General features: G+C 48.6%; 1 protein-coding gene across 1 annotated transcript in view; it reads left to right on the forward strand.

Annotated features, from left to right (window-relative positions):
- WWC3 (WWC family member 3) overlaps positions 1-22366 on the forward strand; it is a 120409-nt gene extending 98043 nt beyond the window's left edge. The window contains exons 12-23 of the mRNA XM_065900894.1: positions 2822-2942; positions 3818-3892; positions 4597-4683; positions 5778-5970; positions 6892-7056; positions 7474-7625; positions 8752-8917; positions 16029-16193; positions 18267-18359; positions 20137-20364; positions 20511-20638; positions 22300-22366. Coding sequence (XP_065756966.1) covers positions 2822-2942; positions 3818-3892; positions 4597-4683; positions 5778-5970; positions 6892-7056; positions 7474-7625; positions 8752-8917; positions 16029-16193; positions 18267-18359; positions 20137-20364; positions 20511-20638; positions 22300-22366 — 1640 coding nt within the window. The remainder of the gene's footprint in view (positions 1-2821; positions 2943-3817; positions 3893-4596; positions 4684-5777; positions 5971-6891; positions 7057-7473; positions 7626-8751; positions 8918-16028; positions 16194-18266; positions 18360-20136; positions 20365-20510; positions 20639-22299) is intronic.
- Positions 22367-22600: the final 234 nt, after the last annotated feature.

The raw sequence follows: 22600 nt of genomic DNA on the forward strand, positions 1-22600 counted from the left end.
CTTGGTAGGTGCTCTTCGCAGGGCTGGGTTGGGTGAGCAGCTTCAGGCATGGACACAGGGTGACTCCTTGCCTCCCGTGATGCTTATGAAGCCTAGAGTCATCGCAGCTTCATAAAGTTGGCGAGGATCTCAATACTCGTTATGTTAACCCCACCCCTCATTTATGACGCCCGAGGTCACGTAGTTCCCTCTACTCTCCAGTCTGAGTAAGAGCGATACAGTCTAAGTTCGACTCAAGGAAGCTTTAGTGAGAAAAATTTTTAGTAACATAAAATTCAGAATTGCCCATTGTGTTTTAAATCAACCTGAGGGGACAGAAGGTGGGGCAGGGGAGTGGGGAAATAAATTGTCATCTTTAACAGTTTTTACATGTTTACTACAATTTTATCTTCCCCACATTTTGAAAATCAAATGTGTCATGATTTTGAAATCCGTTCCTATTTTCATTTCCCACTGGTATTTGCTAATATAAGTCGGTAAATATTTTAACCTTGTTCATTTGTTTATTGATGTTTTTTATTACATTCAGACCCTGTTTAAAATTGTTGGCTTAAATTCTACAGTTTTTTCACTTTGTGCTTTTTTTTTTTTATCTCTTTTCTCATGCGGCTCGACAGAAACGTTCACTGTAAGTGACCTTGGACTTCTCCTTCGCCTTGCTGGTCAGGCTGTGCCACATCTTTGTGCAGTGAATCAGTGTATTTAGGATGGTCGGGGTGTGGTCAGGAAGGGCATAGCTCATAGCTGTGCTTTAATGTAGATCAACGGTTGCTCATTATTGTTGTTGTCGTTTGAACGGTATTCATCCTGGCTATGAAAGTTGTGTAAGAACTTTTCTAAGAGCTTGACGTATTTTTTCCTTCTTGCGTTTTTTCCCCAGACTTTAACACTTTCGTTATTTTAATACGCCAGCTGGCAGCTTTGCCCACGATGTGATTTTCCTTATACTTTCCTCCCTTTTGTCAAGCAGCGTTGCTGTCCTTAGGTCTCAGTGTCTGTTTGTCTGTGTTTAACGATGGAAAGGTCAGAGGTTTATAAAATGAACGTGTGGAAGCTTGTTTATTCCTTACTTCACTGGCGTTGCTCCCCACTCTCCGTCTCGTTGCCTTGAAGCCCAAGAGCAGACGCTTGCAGTGTGTACTGTGGGGTGTGCCGTGTGCTTTCTTTCTCACCCAGGGCAAGTGCTGACCGTACCTCCTTCTGTCAACTCCTGCATCCAGTTGCTCCTTGAATGTGCTAAACCCAGGATCACTGAGGATTGATTCCCCCATTTCCTTTCTCTCTTCATCCACTTTCATTGCAATGAGAGAGAAATTTTGGCAGTCGCACCATTGGGTTGCCTGGAAGTTAACTGGATCATTGTGTGGTGTTACTTCCTTAAAGGCATGTAGGGCCGAGTGTCAGGGCTGGGAATGGAAGTAGTGAGCCATTGTGTTTGCTGGGGTTCCATGGAACCAACTGAGGGCTTCTATCTGCAGTTTAGAGCTGGAGGCTCTGGGTCCTTCCGTGGGGCCGGGGTGACGAGCAGAGCTGGACTTGGGAGTCGTCATCTACAATCTGAGAGTCGGTGCCTCCGGCCACCCCAGGACGGAGCCAGCTTCTGCCCCTGACCGAGGCGGGGCCGGTGGCCCCCACGCTGGGCGCTGCAGGCCTTTGAAAGGTCGGCTTTTGTCTGCAGTTAACATCGTGAGACCAAAGGCCACAGCCCTGTCTGTTTTGTACCCCGATGAATATATTTGGGTTTAATTGTTCTGTGAATAATAATTTGGCTGAACGGAGAGACGGTCATTGGTGGACTCGCTATTTCCCTCAACTCAGGGGTGCACAGGTGTCTAGATTTTCAGTTTCTAGAGCTTAGATGGCCGGAGAACATAGAGAGACAAGAGGGACCTGCATTATTAACAAGAGGCATCGTGATGCCAGAGTGAGGCTCAGTTTGGGGCTTCATGCTTTAAGCCTGTGTTCTAACCGTGTGTGCCTCTCTCAGAAGCGTTGAGGTTCCTGTGTCCATCGTCACATTTAGCAGCGGGAGACGGCATGCCTGTTTCTGTTGCTTTTGTTAAAAGAAACTTGTTGCTGTGAGGGAAGGAGTAGAAAGAGTTGATGAAATGATAAAAGGGAAAATGTCAGTGGTTGTCTTTGGCTCTTGGTTACAATAGATACGAGACAAAAATAAGCCGCCCAGTGATGGTCCTTTCTAATCCCAGGAGACAGTTCTGGAAGCCAGTGTGGCCCCAGGGCTGCTGAGGAGGACGCTGCAGTTAGAGCGGCAGAGGGGTCACGGAGACGTTGGCAAAGGCCCAGTCTGGGTGCATCTGTGTCCTCTGACTCGAAAGTCACTCCATTTTGTTGGGGGTTATTTGATGATTTTTAAAAACTCTCTTTTCTGATTATAAAGCAGTGTAGCCTGTGTTCCTTGTATAAAGTATGGAGAATACCAAGCAGCGTCAAGGAGGAAACACCCCCCACCTGCTTCTCGGAGAGCGCGCTGCCGTCCACGTGCAGGCGAAATCTCTCTCCAGGCTTTCCCGTGTGGCACTCTCTCAAAGGGCCACGCCAAGGGCCTTCCCGCCACCTTCTGACCTGTGCGCTCATTAAGGAGGTGAAGGGAGATTGATGATCATTTAAAGAGCTTTTAAAGAAGTACCCAGAAGCCTGTTTGTTCCATTTTCCAATATAAGGAAAGACTCGAGCAGAGTGCATGTAAACACACATCTGCACACGTGCTGGCCTGTCTCTGCCACTTCGTGCCTTTGTCTCTGCTCTGCCCTGGGCTCCCGCACTGTCGCCTCCTGAGCCCGGCCGTGTCTCTCGCCTGCAGCAGCGACCCCCCGAGAAGACAGCACCCAGAGGCTGGAGCGGAGAGCGCGCTGCGTGTCCGCCTGCCTGTCCGATTACTCGCTGGCCAGCGACAGCGGCGTGTTTGAACCTCCCACCAAAAGGTTAGAAGCTGACCTTCTCCCCTGCCTGGGCTGACTTCCCAAAAGGCACCCCTGCCGAGACCTGTCTGGCTTGACACTCTGTGTGTCTCCGGGGTGCAGCTCTCCTGGCTTGTCTCCATGCGGGAGGGGCCCTGAGCATCCCCACGGACCCCCTCTGCTCCCAGGTGGCGTCTGGGGACTGGCCTGGCTTCGGGCATCTAGGATGACTGCTTTCTCTCCGGCCCCGGGGGTTGGAAGGCATGAGCCCAGTGGAGCCGGAAAAGGAGAACCAGTGTGCGAGGGAGACCTGCTTTTCTAGAAAAGACGTTCACTAGAAATGGATGTTTCCCCCGTCCCCTTTCCTTAGCTGGAGGAATCACTTTGCAAGGACAAAACCCCTTGTGGGCTTTATTTTGTTTGAGACCTTTGATGTCATTTTTTTCAGCTCGGATATCTGTATACATTTCACTTACCGCCAACTTTTTTTTTTTTTTGTGACTGCGCTGCTCAGCTTGCGGGATCTTAGTTCCCTGACCAGGGATCGCACCCGCGCCCCCTGCAGTGGAAGCGCGGAGTCTTAACCACTGGACCGCCAGGGAAGTCCCCCCTGCAAAGCTTTTAAGAGTATATGTTTTTGATCTTTGTCGTAAATATCACATGTGGTTTTGAGAGGTATTTTCTCAAAGAGGCCACTTCGTCAGCAGGTACCCTGGGAGGTGACGTCACGGATCCTGGGGACCTGCCGTGCCCTGCCAGTCACTTAAAGCATTTATTTATGTCGCAACTTAATAAAGCCCTTCTCAGTAAGAAGCACCCCTAGTGTGAGAGAGCTTCTGCCGAGTCCGAGGTAACCAGGCCCCCTCGGAATAACGCGGTGCCTTTCCGACTGTGTTCAGGAGCGAGGATGCTGACGACCCTGCGCGTGGAGACGCTTGCGGTAACGAGGGGCCCCAGATCCATGTTGGATTTTTGTGAGTACAGAAGACTCCTTCCCTGTTGCTCGTAAAGACCATGGGTAGATTGGGGCCCGCCCGGCGACTCACACCTCCACGCACAGGCCAGGAGGGATGGAGGGACCCGCGTGATCCGGCTGCTGCTCCCTGGCCTGGGTGCCCCCGGGCCCATCTCAGCGGTCTCAGGTGAAGGGACAGAGGTGGCGGGAAGGAGAGATGGGCAAGAGCGGCTCCATTGCCGTCCTCCAACAGCGAGTCACAGCCGGGGACTCTCACCCCATGGGCACAGTCAGGCCCTCGGGGAAGTTCCCGCCGGAGCTGGGGTAGTCAGGTGCTGTGCAACACTAAGCGTTCTGGTTTCTAGCTACAGTGTCTAGAAAGGTAGTAACCAGCAGTGTTCAGATGAACAAGGCAGGATGTTCACATCCCAGCAGCTTTCTTTTGCTCACTCTTGTCATCCTAGTGTTTCTCGGCACTCGTGACGTTCGGGCTGGGTCACTCTCGGTGGGGGGCCGTGCTGTGCCCTCTGGCATGTTGAGCAGCAGCCCTGGCCTCCACCCACTACACGCAGTAGCCCCCCTCCACTCAGTGTGACAGTAAGAAATGCCTCTAGACTTTGCACAGGTCCCCTGGGGGTGGGGTGAGGACCACTGCAGTAGTTCAAGCAGGATTTCTGCACCGTGGGGCATTTGTAGTCTGTGAACATGCATTTTATTTTCTAGGCACGACAGTGCCAGCGAGTGTCTCCTCGTGAACGTGCTCCAACTGAAGAACTTTGCTGGGCTGGTGGTGAAGGAAGACTGCAAAATGTAAGCTCCCGCGCCAGCGGGGGCCGTGTCCTCCCCCCGGGCCCTCCTCCACACGGCACCACTGGCTGACCTGCTGCACGTGGCAGTTTGGGGAGGGAAAAGACTGTCTTGAAACCTGACTTTACGATAAAATGCTAGGGGGTGTCTGTCTGAAATCTAAAGTATTGTAAGTTTTAAGAAGAGGCTGGTTTATTATTTGAGGCAGGTGGAGTTACTGGAGCCAGGCTGGTTATGTGCCGTGGCCATGCTGACATAGTGCCGGGTGCCCATCATCGGCAGCGTTGGGGCTTAAAAGGTCCATTCTGGTCACAAGGCTGGTGGCGACACAGCCACACTCGGCTCTTGCGATCTGATGAGGTGCCCGAAGAGGCCTCAGGCTGGGCTCAGGCATCCTTGTCCGAGCAGGGAGAAGGAAATCTGTGTTGTCCCCAGTGGGGAGATGGGTGCCCGATGGGGGTGTGAGGTCCCACTTACCCTGGCGGGTGAACCCACCGGTGATGGGTGTTCACGCCCGACGGTGCCCTCCCCTTCCGTGAGTCGTCTTTGTAAACTGGCCTCCCGAAGGCCTTGGAAGCAGCCTGGTTTTCAGCGGCTGAGGGTTCGCCCTGGGATTCTGCTCGCCCTGACGTGTACTTCACTCCACTGATGCTGGAGCTTCTCCTGGGTGCTGGCTTCCACGCTGGGGGTGGATAGGGCCGGGAGCCCAGCCCGGCGGGTGCCTGGGTGGGCAAGCACTCTGAGAGGCAAGGCAGGTAGGGCTTGGAGAGGGAGCCAGGGGGCCGTGGAGAGATCAGTGCAGATGTTTTCCCACAAAGATGGTGAAAGCAGAACCTCCGTTTGAGTCCCCCTGAAGTCCTAACCACTGACTTGGAAGTCTTCTCTTTGTGATTGGGTTTTCCCCGATCTCCAGGGGCACGTAAGTTCTTTGGGCTTACTCTTAGTTGAGAAAAGGATCTTTTCCAAAAGACATTAAAATTCTGCACATGGGCAGTGGAGCAGGGCGGCGTATGTGCACACGTCTGTGGTCCATGCGTGTCACGTGCAGATGTGTCAGGCTGCCTCTGTCTGCTTTTTCCTTCCTCTCTTGGTTCCAGACACATCCGCGTCTATTTGCCCCCGCTTGACTCCGGCACGCCAAACACTTACTGCTCTAAGGCTCTGAAATTGCAAGCCCCCCTGATATTTAATGAAGTTTTCAGAATCCCTGTGCATTCAAGCATGGTGACGTTGAAGTCCCTTCAGTTATACGTGTGCTCAGTGAATCTGCAGCTGCAGGAAGAACTGCTGGTACGGCGCCCTCCTCCCCCTCTCCCCCTCCCTCCCCTCCTTCCGGTGTCCCGATGTCAAGTGATCTCTGTAGCTGGGAGGACAGAAAGGGATGATAAGACCCCTTATCTTGTCAAGTGTTCTGTAGTTTAAATATATTATCTCAGCTAATACTTGCAAAACTCCTGTGCAACGGCTTCTGCATTATCCCTGTCTTGCGTTGAGAAATTTGGTGGATAGAAGTATAGGATGGTCACTTAAATTTGAATTTCAAAGAAACTATGGATGCCTTTTAGTGTAAGTATGTCCCATGTAATATCTGGGACGTACCTCTATTTAAAAAAAATCTGTTTATTTGAAATTGCAGTTCACCCAGATGCCCTCTATTTTATCTGGCAACCTTATAACTGGGCAGGTCAGCAGTCCGTCTTCACCCCGGCCAGCCAGTGCAGGGCCAGGGCTTGGAAGCCAGGGTGCTTTCTTCCCAAGGTTGGAATTTTCCCCCTTGGTCCCACCCCTTCAGCGGCAGAATTAGAGATTGGAGAGTTCCACCAATCCTCTCTCTCTCTCTCTTTTTTTTTGGGGGGGGGGGTGGGGTTATTTATTTATATTATTTTACACCAGTCCTCTGTTTTTTCAAAAATTCCTGCTAGAATCAGCGACTCTCTGAGTGGCAGATCCTGAGCCTGACCCACCATTCCATGTCGTCGATTCTCTGCCCCGTTCCCCTTCTAGCACTTTCTGATTGGGCTGAACAAGCAAGCGAGGAGCCACCCCCATTACAATCCTTTTTGATGACTTTCATTTTACTGCAGTCCTTTGAATAGCAGTGACACATTGTATGGCCTTTCTGCTTAAGATTAAAGGGTGACTTTGATGCCCATTGGTTGTTAAGGTGTAGTCATTCAGGGCCTGTTCTGCTTTTTTTTAAACACCACGCAGGGCATTGCTCAGATTAACTTGGCTGATTACGATGGTTCGAGCGAGATGCAGCTGCGCTGGTACTCGGTGCAGGTGTTCACCGGCCCTGAGCCCCCGCGGCGGGAGGACGAGCGGCTGGGACACAGCGACTCCCGGGACCCTGTGGCCGCCACGTCTGGAAAGACAGTAAGTGGCCTGGCTTTGAGACAGGCTTTTCCTGGGGACATTGTTTCTGAGAAACGCGTGTAGACTTAGAACACAGTGGCGACGAAGAAGCAGGGTTTCAAGGGAAGTAATAAAAACGGACTATAGTGATGTATGTGGCCACTCATGGTAATATTCTTTAATGCAACTTGTTCATGATCATGAGTGATGCATTGGTTGCTTTAAAATTTGAGTCCTCAGAGCCACATGGAAAGGCCAAGTTACTGTCTTGCTGCCAGTCGGGGGTGAGCTGCTTCCCTGCTGGAGAGCAGCCGGGGACGGCCACCAGCCCGGCAGCAGGGATGCTCCCCACGGGCCGTGCACGCGCCGCTTTCCGCTTTGCCGCCCGCACGCCGCTGGCCTCGGCTGCTGCTTAGAAACGTCCCTTTGGTCCTGTAGGACGCGGTGACGGTGCTGCTGGCGAGAACCACGGCCCAGCTGCAGGCGGTGGAGAGAGAGCTGGCCGAGGAGCGGGTGAAGCTGGAGTACACGGAGGAGGAGGTCGTGGAGATGGAGCGCAGGGCGGAGCAGGCCGAGGCTGTGTCCGAGAGGTGAGCGCGGCCAGCAGCCCCTCGGGGGAGAGGCCGCCGGGGTGTTCGTCAGGCGCCACGCTGCGTAGAATGTGTGCGGCGGGCTCTTCGGTACCTTTGCCCAGAAGTCGGGATTCTCACAGGGGATCGTATGCCAGTCTGCATGAGGGCAGTACGTTGACCCCAGCTCTGCGCATAGGCTTTTCACCTTTCCCTCTGTTCCTCGAATTTCTCTTAAAGGGGGGGACTGTTGAGGGACTCCCTCTGCCCAGATTGAATACAATAGGGCCCTTTAAGTTTTGTTTTTTTCTTTATTAACTGCTTTATTGGGATATAATCTCCCTACCGTACAGTTCACCCATTAAGTGGACAATTCGGTGGTTTTTAGTACAGGCACAGAGCTGTGCCCCCAACATCACACTCAAGTTGAGGGCGTTTTCATCGTGCCGAAAGGAAACCCCATACCCATTACCAGTCCGCCCAGTCCTCCCAGCCCCTGGCAACTGCCCGTCTGCGTGCCATCTCCAGGGATTTGCCTGTCCTGGGCCTTTCTTGTAAATGGAATCATGCGATGCCCCTTTACGTCTTCCCCGGAGCAGCCCGTGGGTGAGCGCTGGACTCGGGGCAGACGTGTCTGCAGTAGAGGAATAGCTCAGATGGGCAGGCACCGCGAGGGAATCGCTTCCCGGCGGGTCCTTTCCAGCAGCACTTTCGTGTTGCTTTACTTCCACGGTTTTCCATAAAGAGCATCGTGTTTCCAAAGCTTGCTACTTCTTCCTAACAGCTTTCTCTGCATTTATTTTCGAGAGGAATTTATTTCCGAAAGGGAAAGTGCACGGCAGAGGGGGAAGGGTGTGTGTTCAGGGATGGGCAGGAGGCTGGACGGGCTCGGGGAGAGGGGGTTCCGGGATGCTGGCATCTTCAGCGGCTGCAATTGGGCGATACACACAGACAGACCCTCTTAATGAAAGGCCTTGTAGCTCTGTCTTCCCTACGAAACAGAACTGCCTTTCATTTTATAAGAAAAGCAACCGTCTTCAGTCACTGGAAGCAAATATTGGGTGTGTCTGCTGCTGTGCTCTGAGTGCAGCAGTAAAGTCAGTGCCCTGATGAACGTTTCGGGGGCTTTTGCCATGCCCGCTTTCAGGAGTTGGCAAGCCGACTCGGTGGACAGTGGCTGTAGCAGCTGCGCCCAGACCAGCCCCCCGCACCCAGAGCCCTGCTGCGTTGGTGTCAGCTCCATCCACGGACACACGTTTGCTGGCCAGGCAGACCCTTATGGCCCGGAGAAACTTCAGCCCCCACCTCTGAAGGTAAGCAGAAAAGGACAAAGGATTTCGCGGAGCCCCTGATGTTTTGCCTCACAGCACCAGGTGCTGCCCTGGAAGGAGGGCCTGTGTGCCCTGCGCGAGGGAACTGAAGTGAGTGGCCTCAGATCTGTAAACAGCAGGTACCATGGAAACGTCTGTCTACTTTAAATTAAAAGGAAAGGACAATTAAACGGGGTGGATTTTTACTCCTTCGTGTGCCATCTTCAGGGCCGCGTGTGGCTCAGGGTGTTTTGTGGGTCCCTAACGTTTTGGACGCTTGTCGTTTTTCTCCGTTTCTGACATTAAGAGCAGTGAAGCATCCTTTTGCCCCTTCTGTTCACCCGATCCTAGTTGTGCCCATCACTGTATCTCCACTGGGGAAATCTTTCAGGTTTGTGGTGACAAATGTCTAAGGAACGCAGTGGGGTTGGGAGACACTGTATCGGTGCTCGATTGCAACTTCGTTTCCCAACTGTTCAACTCATCAGAACATCTACCACCACAGCCCCTGATCTCAGTCCAAAACACAGGTCCTGAGAGAAGTGAGAGCTGCCTGCTTGCAGCCTCCCGCACTGCAGCCCATGCAGTGCCTCGGGCGGAGAGATGTTCTGGGCGCGGCTGCCGGTCATGGCCATTATTCCTCTTTCTAAGAGTTTGACAAGCGTTGGCCCACGTCAGGGGCAGTAGCTGTGGGAGGCTAGCTTGGTGTGTCCTCCTCCCTCAACTTTTAATTTTGAAGCACTGCAGATCTACAGAGAAGTTGCTAGAATAGTACAACACATACTCGTATCCCCTTCAGCTAGACTCCCCAGTTGTTAGTTCTTCACCGCATTTGCATTATCTCTTTCCATGTGCATGTGGTAGCTGCCAGGCATTGCAGATGCAACAGCAAAGTAACAAATGGAAAGTCCTGCCCTGTGGGTAACAGACAGGGTAAACCAGTAAAATACAGCAGCATTTGCGATAGTCAAAGGGGCTACTGAAGAATGAGATGGTAGGGAAGCAGGGTTTGCATTTTTAGAAAGATTTACCATTTTAGAAAGGGTTACATTTAGTAATGTGAATTGGCATCTACAAGCATCAGGACTGTAAAATGGTGCAGCCGCTATAGAAAACAGTATGGAGTTTCCTCAAAAAATTAGAATTAGGACTTCCCTGGTGGTGCAGTGGTTAAGAATCCACCTATCAATGCAGGGGACACTGGTTCAAGCCCTGGTCCGGGAAGATCCCACATGCCGCGGAGCAGCTAAGCCCGTGAGCCACACGGTCCGCGCGCCCACGCTCGGCAACAAAAACAAGCCGCGGCGATGAGAAGCCCGCACATCGCAACGAAGAGTAGCCCCTGCTCGCCGCAACTAGAGAAAGCCTGTGCGTAGCGCCTGTGCGCAGCAGTACAGACCCAATGTAGCCAAAAATAAATAAATCTATTTAAAAAAAATTAAAAATAGAATTACCATATGATCCAGCAATTCCACTTCTGGGTGTACATCCAAAAGAGCTGAAAGCAGGTCTCCAAGAGATACTTGCACATCCACGTTCATAGCAGCATTATTCACAGTAGCCAAGAGGTGGGAGCAGCCCATGTGTCCATTGACAGCTGAATGGATAAGGAAAAAGTGGTATATATGTACTGTGGAATGTTAGCCTTGAAAAGGAAGGAAGTCACGTCACAGGCTACAACATGGATGAAGCTTGAAGACATTGTGCAAAGTGAAATAAGCCAGTCACAAAAGAATGAATCCAATACGATTCCACTTATATGAGATTCCTAAAGTAATTAAATTCATAGAGATAGAAAGTAGGATGGTGGTTACCAGGGGCTAGAGATGGGGAAATGGGGCGTTGTTGAATGAGGACAGAGTTCAGTTTGGGAAGGTGAAACAATTCTAGCGATCTCTTCCACAACAATGTAAGTATATTCAATACTACTGAACCGCACAATGAAAAATGGTTACAATGGTAAATTTTACTTATTTGCTTATTGTTGGCTGCGTTGGGTCTTCATTGCTGCGTGCGGGCTTTCTTTAGTTGCGGAGAGCAGGGGCTCTCCGTTGTGATGTGCAGGCTTCTCATCGTGGTGGCTTCTTTTATCGTGGACTGTGGGCTCTAGGCGCGCAGGCTTCAGTAGTTGTGGCGCGTGGGCTCAGTAGTTGTGGCGCACGGGCTTAGTTGCTCCGCGGCATGTGGAATCTTCCCGGACCAGGTGTCAAACCCGCGTCGCCTGCATTGGCGGGTGGATTCTTAACCACTGCGCCACCAGGGAAGTCCATGATGGTTAATTTTATATATTTTTTATAATAGAAATGAAAGGTCATAGAAGTCTCACTGAGAAGGCAGTTTTTGAGCAAAGTCCTTAAGGAAGGAGTCTGGGAGCCTTGTGTGGGGCTGGGTATGGGCATTCAGGTGCAGGGAGCTGCAAGTGCAGGTGGGGTCGGGGTAAGGAGGCATCAGAGCTGAGGACAGAGGGAGTCAAGGGGCCACATCATATAGGGCCTACTCAGGACTGTTGCTTTTTCTCTGAGAGCATTGGAAAACTGGTGGATAGTTTTGAACCCAGGGGTGATGTGATCTGACTCACTTTTTAAATTTTTTCCTAGAATAATTTATTGACATGAAATTCTCATAAAATGAACCCTTTCAAAGTGAACATTTCAGTGAGTTTGAATACATTTACAATGTTGTGCAACCACCACTTCTCTCTGGTACCAAGACGTTTCTTTCACCCCAAAGTAAAACCCCATAACCATTAGCATTCACTCTCCCTTATCTCTCCCCGGCCCCTGGCAACCACCAATCTGCTTTGTTTCTATGGATTTGCCAATTCTGGTTGTTTTGTGTAAATGGAATCATCCAGGGTTTAAAAGATCAGACTCCAGGGGATCGTAGCCAAGATGACAGAGCAAGGAAGAGCTCATCTCCACCCACAGGTGTACCAAAAGTACGACTGCAGTTGACCCTTGAAAAACACAGGGGTTAAGGGTGCTGACCCACCTCACAGTTGAAAATCTGCATTTGGGAGGTTTTTTTTTTTTTTTAAACGCCTAAAGGAACTAGAAAAAGAAGAACAAATAAGATCCAAAGTTAGTAGAAGGAAAGAAAGAAAGATCAGAGCAGAAATTAATGAAAGAGACTAAAAAGAACAATAGAAAATATCAGTGAAACTAAGAAGTGGTTCTTTGAAAAGATAAACAAAATTGGTAAACCTTTAGACTCATCAAGAAAAAAAGAGAGCCTAGATAAATAAAATCAGAAATGAAAAAAAGAGGGGACTTCCCTGGTGGTCCAGTGGTTAAGCCTCACAGACTGCATGGCATAGCAAAAAAAAAGAAAAAAAGGAAACGAAAAAAAGAAGTTACAGCTGACACCACAGAAATACAAAGGATCATAAGAGACTACTATGAACAGTTGTATGCCAGTAAACTGGACAACCTAGAAGAAATGGATGAATTCCTAGAAACATACAATTTCCCAAAACTGAATCAGAAAGAAATAGAAAATATGAACAGACTGATTATTAGTAATTAAACTGAATCAGTAATTTAAAAACTCCCAACAAACAAAAGTTCAGGATCAGATAGCTTCACAGGTGAATTCTACCAACATTTAAAGAAGAGTTAACACTCATTCTTCTCAAACTATTTCCAAAAATTGAAAAGGAAGGAGTGCTTCTGAACTCATTCTATGAGGCCATCATCACCCCGACCAAAACCAAAGACACCACAAAAAAATAAAGCTACAGGTCAATATCACTCACGAACATAGATGCAGAAATGCTCAACAGAATACTAGCAAACCATGCTCAAGTGGGATTTATCCCAGGGATGCAAGGATTGTTCAGTATCCACAAATCAATCTAAGAGATATACACCATGTTAGCAAATTGAAGAATAAAAATCAAGATCATGTCAGTAGATGCAGAAAAAGCTTTTGACAAAATTCAGCATCCATTTATGATAAAAGATCTCCAGAAAGTGGGTAGAGAGGGAACATAACTTGACCATATATGGCCATATGTGATAAGCTCACAGCTATCATCATATTCAATGGTGAAAAGCTGAAAGCATTTCCTCTAAGATCAGGAGCAAGGCCCACTCTCACCACTTTTATTCAACATAGTATTGGAAGCCCTAGCCACAGCAATCAGACAAGAGAAAGAAGTAAAAGGAATCCAAACTGGAAAGGAAGAAGTAAAACTGTCACTGTTTGCAGATGACATGATACTATACACAGAGAATCCTAAAGACGCGACCAAAAATCTACTAGACCTCATCAGTGAATTCAGTAAAGTGGCAACATTTAAAGTTAAGGGATATGAAATTAATATACGGAAATCGTCTGCAGTTCTATACACTAACAATGAACTATCAGAAAGAGAAATTTAAAAAATTCAGTTTACAGCTGCATCAAAAAGAATAAAATACCCAGGAAGAAATCTAACCAAGGAGGTAAAAGACCTGTACTCAGAAAAGTGTTAAGTCATTGATGACAGAAATTGAAGACAACACAAACAAATGGAAAGATACACCATGCTCATGGATTGGAAGAATTAATGTTAAAATGACCATACTACCCAAGCCAATCCACAGATTGAATGCAATACCTATCAAAATACCAAAGGCATTTTTCACAGAACTAGAAAAAATAATCCAAAAACTGTATGGAAACACAAAAGACCCCGAATAGCCAAAACAACCTTGAGGAAGAAGAATAGAGCTGGCGGTATCATGCTCCCTGATTTCAAACTGTACTACAAAGCTACAGTAATCAAAGCAGCATGCTACTGGCGCACACACACACACACACACACACACACACACAAAAGACACATGGGTCAATGGAACAGAGCGGAGAGCCCAGAAATAAACCCACACTTATATAATCAACTAATCTATGATGAAGGATGCAAGAAAACACAGAGGGGAAAAGACAGCCTCTTCAATAAATGGTGTTGGGAAAACTGGACAGCTACATACAAAAGAATCAAACTGGACTACTTTCCCATTCAATTTTAAAATGTTTAAAGGCTTAAATGTAAGATCTGAAACCATAAAACTCCTACAAGAAAGCATAGGTAGGTATGCTCTTGGACATCAGTCTTAGCAATATATTTTAGGATATCTCTCCTCAGGCAAGGGAAACAAACAAACAAACAAAAAACAAATGAGACTTTATCAAATTAAAACGCTATTGCAAAAAAAAAAAAAAAAAACGCTATTGCACAGTGAAGGAAACTATCAATAAAACAGAAATGCAGCCTGCTGAATGGGAGAAGATAGTTGCAAACGTTATATCCGACGAGGGGTTAATATCCAAACTATACAGAAAACTCAGACAACTCAACATCAAAAAAACAACCAACCTGATTAAAAACTAGGCAGAGGACTTGAATAGACATTTTTCCAAAGAAGACATTCAGATGGCCAACAGACACATGAAAAGATGCTCAGTGTCACTAATCATTAGGGAAATGCAAATCAGAACCACAATAAGGTATCACCTCATACTTGTTAGAATGGCTATCATCAAAAAGACAACAAATAACAAACATTGGAGAGGATGTAGAGAAAAGGGAACCCTTGTGCACTGTTGGTGGGAATGTAAATTGGTGTCACCACTGTGGAAAACAGTAAGCAGGTTCTTCAAAAAGTTAAAAGTTGAACTGCCACACCATCTTGCAGTTCCACTTCTGGGTATTTTTCTGAAGAAAGCAAAAACGCTAGTTAGAAAAGATATATGAACCCCTATACTTATTACAGCATTATTTACAATAGCCAAGATGTGGAAACAACCTAAGTGTCCATTGTCAATAGATGAATGGGTAAAGAAGATGGGGTATATATGTGTGTATATATGTATACACACAGACACACATATATACACATACATATGTATATACATAATATGCAGTGAAATACTGGCCATAAAGAAGAAGGAAATCTTGCCATTTACAGTAGCACAGATGGACCTAGAGGGTATTATGCTAAATAAGTTGGAGAAAGAGAAATACTGCATGATTTCGCTTATATGTAGAATTAAAAACAAAACAAAACAAATGAACAACCATAACAAAACAGAAACAGACTCATAGCTACAGAGAACAAACTGGTGGTTGCCAGGGGGGTTGAGGGGGTGGGGATGAGGGAAATAAGTGATGGAGATTAAGAGGTACAAACTTCCAGTTATAAAATAAGTAAGTCACGGGGATGTCCTGTACAGCATAGGGTATAAGGTCAATAGTATTGTGTAAACTCTGTGTGGTGACAGTCGGTAACTAGAGTTATCATGGTGATCGTTTTGTAATGTATTAAAATATGTAATCAGTATGTTGAACACCTGAAGCCAATACAACATAGTAAGTCAATTATGCTTCAGTAAAAATTAATGAATGAATGGCTCATACAGCATGTGGCCTCTTGTGATTGGCCTTTCACTCAGCCTAATGTCTTCAAGGTACATCAGACTGTAGTATCTACCAGCACTTCCCTCCTTCTCATCGCTTGCATGAGTATGCCACGTTTTGTTTATCTTCTCATCCGCCCGTGGATGTTTGGACTACTTCCACCTTTTGGCTGTTTGAGTAAGGCTGCTATGAACATTTGTGTGCAAGTATTTGTTTGAACACCTGTTTTCAGGTCTTTTTGGTATACACCTAGGAGTGGAATTGCTGGGTCTGACTTCAGTTTTTACCAGGATGTCCCTGGTGCTGTGTTGAGAGGGTTTGAAGGGAGGAGGGAGGCGTGGAATCCAGGAGACGGGTGAGAAGCCTCCTGCGCTAATCAGGCTCAAGACGATGGTGACCCAGATGGAGGGTTGGTGATAGGAGGTCAAAACATGCTTAATCTCGAACACAGAGCCAACAGGATTTAATCTTGGACCAGATATAGGGTGTATGAAAGAGAGCTGGGTCCAGAATGACGCGAACCCTTTTTTTGCTGGAACAAATGGGAAGGTAGAGATCCTTGGCAGAGGGAATATCAGAAATTCCATTTTGGACGTGTTAAGTGTGAAATGCCAGTTAGAGCGCCAGTGGAAATGGCACGGTTGTTTGGTGACTCCACTAATTTAATGCTTGCGTTCTAGAAAGAGTCGTGGTAAACAATAAATTACTATCTAGGTTGATAAGGAAACCAACACAGAAGATCTCTTTCCGGAAGAGGTGGCGAGTCTGCCGAAGGAGAGGCCCGGCCGCAGGGCCCGCGGCTCGCCCTTCACGCGGAGCAGCACCGTTGTCCGTTCCCAGACCTTCTCGCCCGGAGCGCGAAGCCAGTACGTTTGCAGAGTAAGTCGGGAGTCCTTTGCCACCTGCCTGGAAGGATTCTTCATCGGTCGCGGGCGGGGCTGGGCAGCAGAGGGTTGGAGCTCCCGGCAGATCCTCACCTGCACTCAGGGTTGAGAACTCTGAGACAGGTGGAGGGGGCGACCCCACCTGCTGTGGTCCGTGGAGACAGGACAGCAGGTTGGAGTTTGGCCGGCCGTGGCCGTGTGACAGTGACGGCACGGACTAGCAGAGACGAGGCGCTGTTGAGGATAAGTGCTCACGAGGCGGCAGACTGGGGCGCCGTGTGGCTCGAGCAGAACTTTGACCCTCCCGCTCCTCTGACGGGGGTGGTTGGAGAAAGCATCTTCCCTTGAAAGGGCTCCCAAGGAGCCGCTGCATTAGGGCAAAGCCAGGGTTTGATCATATGAGAGAGGCAGACCCTCAGGCCTACGTGGGAGACACTGAGGGGTCCCCAGGCCCACCCTCAGGCTCAGAAATTGGCTAGGACTCACGGAACTCAGAGAAGCCGTCGTATCCACGATGATGGTGCGCCGCAGGGAAGGGGTGCAGACCGACGCGCAGAGGGAAGAGGCGTCGGGCAGCGCTCCGGAGAGACCGGGCGGAGCTTCCAGCCCTTCTCCCGCAGAGGAGTTGTGCGGCAGCTCTCACCTCTCGGAGCAGTGGCAGCGTGCCCGGAGCACAGCCGACCAGGGACGCTCACCCGAGGCTTGGTGCCCAGGGGTTTTGTAGGGGTGGTCACGGGGCACAGCTGGTGGCCGGCGTGGCTGACCTTCGTCTGCAGCCCCTCCAGGGTCAAGCTGGTGGCCCAGGGCCCCCCTCACATTGTCAGCAGAGACTGTGCGGCCGGGCCAAGGCCCCCAGGTAAACAGAGACACTTAGAACGTTCTAGGGACTCACAGGTCACTGCCCAGGAGCTGAGCAGGGAGCCCACCTTTCTTGGGCAGGGAGTCCTTTACTCACAGGAGGGAGCAACAGGGGCTGGGGCCCGGGTGGCCACGTTTGCGAGGCCTGCAGCTCCTCTCCCCACGCAGTGAGGTGTCCCGGTCGCGCTGCCCCGGGCAGCCCAGGGTCAGGCGGGGCACTCCCGCCCCATCAGGCTGCAGCGCTGTGGGGCCTGGTGCTTCATCACGCTGCTGGAGGTGCCTGATCGAAGGCCATCCTTCCTTATCCTAGACTCCGGCCGAACCCCTGTGGAGCAGGCTCCCGCCTGCTTGCTGAGGAGGACGGGGCGGTGAAGGAGGAAGCCCTTCACCTCCCCGGAGACAGGCCTCCAGCCCCTGCACTGTGCTTTGCGCCCTGCACAAAGACACACGCACTGACCGGCGATGCTTCTAGAGGCCTCTGTTTTTATATATGTTTGTGATGACTGGGAGGCACGTAAGTGCAGTGCTGCAACATTTCCTGCTATCTGGGGTTCATTGGCATGGAAAGTAAGGCCGTGAAGGCCAGGACTTTGCTTTCACACAGATACATGTTGATCCTGAAATGAAAACCTGCCGCCAAATGAAATACGTAACGTCTCGGCTCCCGTCAAGTCGGCATTATTTATTTTTCTTTTTAAAGACAGGCCTTTTCCCTTGACGGGCAGGGTGGGTGTTAGTGGTGTGGGCTTGTCCTCCTGCCAGGAACGAGGCTCTTATCTGGAACGCCACTCTTCCCAGCTCTTGCCAAAGCTAGAAACACGGCAGATGAGAATGACTGATAAAAAGTGACAGGCGCTGAGGAGAGTGCGGGTTTTCATGGGCGTCACACCGTACCGAGTGGCAGTTGGCATTGACAGGACCGAAATTGTGTGGCTCGATTAGCCTGGAAAACCTCAGCTGGTTCGGTTGATGGACCTGAAGCAGGGGTGGGGCTGGGGGTTGGTCTGCTTATTTGGTTTGTCTTTGTTTGGCCTGAAACTCTTGTGTGGGGTCTTCTTGTAAGCGAAACCCAAAGTCTTGGTAAAAGCTCTAAACGTCATAACTGTTTGAGCACCTGCTCGAGAAACAAAATAATCCAGTTCAGAGTACACAGAGAATGAATGTTGAATTCTTGAGGAAGTGTTTCTGAACCTCCGTCTTTTTGGTGTAGCTTTATCGTAGTGACAGCGACAGTTCAACGCTGCCCCGGAAGTCCCCCTTTGTCCGAAACACTTTGGAAAGACGAACCCTTCGCTATAAGCAGGTATGTGCCACGTAGACTGATCTGCCGTCTGTATGTACCCTGGGAGTTACTTCTACAAACCTGAAGGGGTAATATTTTAGGTAAGATTAATTGAAAGGTAATATGTTTACTTCCTTGTTTACTTAGATATAATTTTTAAAAGTGTATATAATGTCAATATGTTACCCATATTTGTTGATTTCCTAAGATAATGTCATAATCTAAGATAATACATGATCTTTACGTTTTAAAATATAATAAATTAATAAACAGCCATTCTGTATAAGAGATTCTTCTTTCTTTTTTGACAAGGGAGTATATACAGTTTAGAAAATTTGGGTCTTTCAACTTGGAGCATTCTCCTGCATAGGACTGTTCTACAGTTTTCCTTTATATACACCGGATTCTTTCTCCACATCATGCCAGTTTACACACTTTTGCTACTTTTAATTTGTAAGGTAGTGCCCGGGCAAGAATTCTTTGAAAGAAAAAAAAGTCCCAGATCTCCTTGTGGTGGTTGTATTTAGAGTAGCCGCTGACTGAGAATGATAAGAAAATACATAACTCGGCAACAAAAGTATTTCTCAGCAGCCATGCTGTTGGCATTTTGGCCTAGGTCTGTCTTTGTTGGGGGCTGTCCTGTGCACTGTGGACCGTTGAGCTGCATCCCTGGCCTTGATCCACAAGTTGCCAGTATCACTCCCTCCCCCAGTTGTGACGACCAAAAATGTCCCCTGAGGGCCCAAGTCACCTGTGGTTGGGAACGAGTGAGCTCTGCTATGAATTCAGCGGAGCTTTTAAATGAGTTTGTGTTTATTAAGTCACTTAGATTTGCATTTAACTTCTGTATATGTGCAAAATAGTGTTATGGGTGTGTAAAACGCATATTCAGTCCTCCCAGCAACGCTGATAGGCTCGTGGATTTGTGATTTTGTTGCACTAACTGCCTTCCCCAGCGTTGTTAGCCATGGCGTGGGAAGTACTGCTCTCAGCTCTGTGTACAAAAGTCTATTCTCGTCTTAGAGCTTTCTTGAAAACAAGAGACTTGCTTACTTCAGGCGTGTATGGGGAGGAGCGTTTTTTTTTGTTGTTGTTGATGTTTGGCCTCGCTGCGCGGCTTGCAGTTGTAGTTCTCCGACCAGGGATTGAATTTGCACCCCAGCATTGGAAGCGGGGAGTCCTAACCATTGGACTACCAGGGAATTCCCTGGGGAGGAACGTTTTTGACAGCTTGTGTGTGTTCAACCAGAAAGCCCTCAACGTGGTTTATAATGTGCTTTTTCCCCGTTATACAGTAGGCCATTAAGATTTTGCCATGTCGGTATATTTTTCATCTTTTTACAATAGCTGCGTGTTCTGCGGGCCTTATAATGTATTTGATCACTTTTCTCTTGTCAGGTATTTAGGATTTTTTCTGTCATAAACCTTTTGCACATCACCAGCTGTGCCTTTCAGATGCAAGTCAAATGCAATTTCAGAACCAAAGAAAACACAACATTTTGTGGCTCTTGCTTATATTGTCAAGTAGCACTTGAGAAAGATGACGCCCTCCTGCCCCGTGTGAGAGGGTCTGTCTCTCTGCGCTTTAGCCAAAGCCTAGGTCGTCATTACAGCGGACAGCTTGCTGTCACTGGCTCGTTACCGGAGTGGAGGTTTGAACCCGTGTGGCCCACATCCGTGTTGTGTTGGCGTCGGGCCACGCTGCGGGTGTCTCCCTCCAGTGGGGTCGGTCACTCGGGGAAGAAGCTGCAGGCAGGGCGCGGGCGGGGTGGGCGCGCTCACGGCCGCCGTCTCGCAGCCCTGCAGGTCCTCCCTGGCGGCGCTGGCGGCGCGCACGTCCCTGGACCTGGAGCTGGACCTCCAGGCGTCGCGGACGCGGCAGCGGCAGCTGAACGAGGAGCTGTGCGCCCTGCGCGAGCTGCGCCAGCGCCTGGAGGACGCCCAGCTCCGCGGCCACGCCGAGCCCCCGGCCTGGCTGCTGCGCGACGAGCGCTTCCGGAGCCTGCTGCGGGAGGCCGAGAGGCAGGTGAGGCCCCGGCCCGCCAACGGGGGGAGGGGGCAGGCGGGCGGGCCTTTCTCGCCTCCCGGTGCCCGGAGCTGGCAGGGGCTTCCATCGGTCTTCCTTAAAACTGGAAGCAAACCCGTCTGGTTCACCCCGCGTTGCTGTTCCAGACGAGACAGACCAAACTTGACTTCCATCAAGAACAGGCAGCTGAGAAGATGCTGAAGAAGGCCTCCAAAGGGGTGTGCCAGCTGCGCGGGCAGAACCTCAAAGAGCCCATCCAGGTGCAGGCGTTCAGGTGGGGAGAAGCCCAGGCCTCACTCTCCCGCTTGCTTTTTCCTGTCATACCTTTGTCATTATAAAGAGTAAAGTAAGTATTGAGAAGGACCCACAGGAAGTCGAGGACAAAGCAGGAATCTCCCCTGCTGTTAGCATTGTGCGGAGTTTCTTCCGATCTTGTTTTCTAAACACTGTTTTTTCATGCTGCTTGTAATCACAGTGTGGGTTCGAGTTTGCATTTAGCTCTTTTTAAATTAAAATACCCCATTTGCCACATCATCTGTTATCTTTTTTGGCTGTAATGTCTCATCTAACAGATATAATTTACCTATTTTATACCCTGCTTCTTTCCAAACGTTTGCTCCTGTAAACAGCACAGTGATCTACATATAGATACATATGTGTATCACCTTTGCCTTTTTAGTTAACTTTTTTTTTTAATTTAGTTAACTTTTGATTGAAGCATAATAGACATACAGGAAAGCATGCATATCGTCCTATATATGAAATATTTCAGTGAATTGTCATAAACCCTACATGGCAAGAATCAAATGTCATCAGCACCCCCAGATTTCCCACACCAGAATAACCACCATCTTGAATTTGAATAGTGTAGATTAGCTTTCCCTGTTTTTATTTTTTATATGAGGAAAATCACCCAGTCAATCTATTTTCTTTTGTGTCTGGCTTTTTAAAAAATTGAGGTGAAATTCACGAAGCATAAGATTAACCATTTTAAAGTGAACAATTCCATGGCACTTAGTACAGTCACAATCTGTATTCAGTTCCAGAACATTTCCGTCACCCCAAAAGGAAACCCTGTACCCCCGGTAAGCAGTCACTCCCCATGCCAACCTCTCGTCAGCTCTTGGCAGCCACCGTTCTCCTTTCCGTCTCTCTGGGTTTGCCTTTTCTGGACCTTTCATATAAGAGCAGTCATACAGTATGTGGCCTTTTGTGTTTGGCTTCTTTCACTTAGGATAGTATTTTTAAGGTTCATCAGTGTTGTAGCATGAATCAGTGCAGTGTTCCTTTTTAGGGCTGAATAATGTGTGCCTGACGTCTAGCCTTAATTTTTTTTTTTTTTTTTTTTTGCGGTACGCGGGCCTCTCACTGTTGTGGCCTCTCCCGTTGTGGAGCACAGGCTCCGGAGGCGCAGGCCCAGCGGCCATGGCTCATGGGCCCAGCCGCTCCGCGGCATGTGGGATCTTCCCGGACCGGGGCACGAACCCGTGTCCCCTGCATCGGCAGGCGGACTCTCAACCACTGCGCCACCAGGGAAGCCCCTAGCCTTAATTTTTTTATACCGTGAATTTTTACCTCCCCATCATGAAAGAGTATAAAACACTATAGCTATCTTCCTTCAACTATGATTTAGAACTCCGTGTATAGTTTTTCATTTATTCATAAAGAAAATATTTGCTGAGCATCTACGTATACCAGGCACTGTTCTAGGCACTGGAGACAAACCCTAGCCCTCATGGGGCTTTGTAACTTCTATTAAAATTTAGAGAGGGGGCCGGGGCAAGAAACTTTAGAGGGTTTGTATACAGATGTGCCCTGGGGATTGAAATTCAGTGTGTTCTCTGAGTCAGAAAAGCTGTCATTGATGGCAGAGCCTCTTGCCACCTTTCACTGCATTTCTATCAGCCTCTAACCTGTAATTCTTTCCAATCGCAGGGAGAAGATAGCATTTTTTACAAGACCAAGGATTAACGTACCTCCTCTGCCCGCCGACGATGTTTGATGTAGTGCTTTGTACACATAAAGTATTTATCTGCCTGTTTTATTTTCATGAAGTTCTTAGACTAGCTAAATTTGTCTTTAAAATATTTGTGCAAAGCTATTAATATACACATTTTGTAAAAAATAAATAAAAACAAAACACATATATCTATACATATATATTTTATAATAGTGACGGCAACAGGGCTTGGTTTTTCCTTGTTGTGAAATTGACATCTCTGAAGACAGGTTATTT

The sequence above is a fragment of the Phocoena phocoena genome, chromosome X (genome assembly GCF_963924675.1).
Source record: "Phocoena phocoena chromosome X, mPhoPho1.1, whole genome shotgun sequence".
Classification (NCBI taxonomy): Eukaryota; Metazoa; Chordata; class Mammalia; order Artiodactyla; family Phocoenidae; genus Phocoena; species Phocoena phocoena.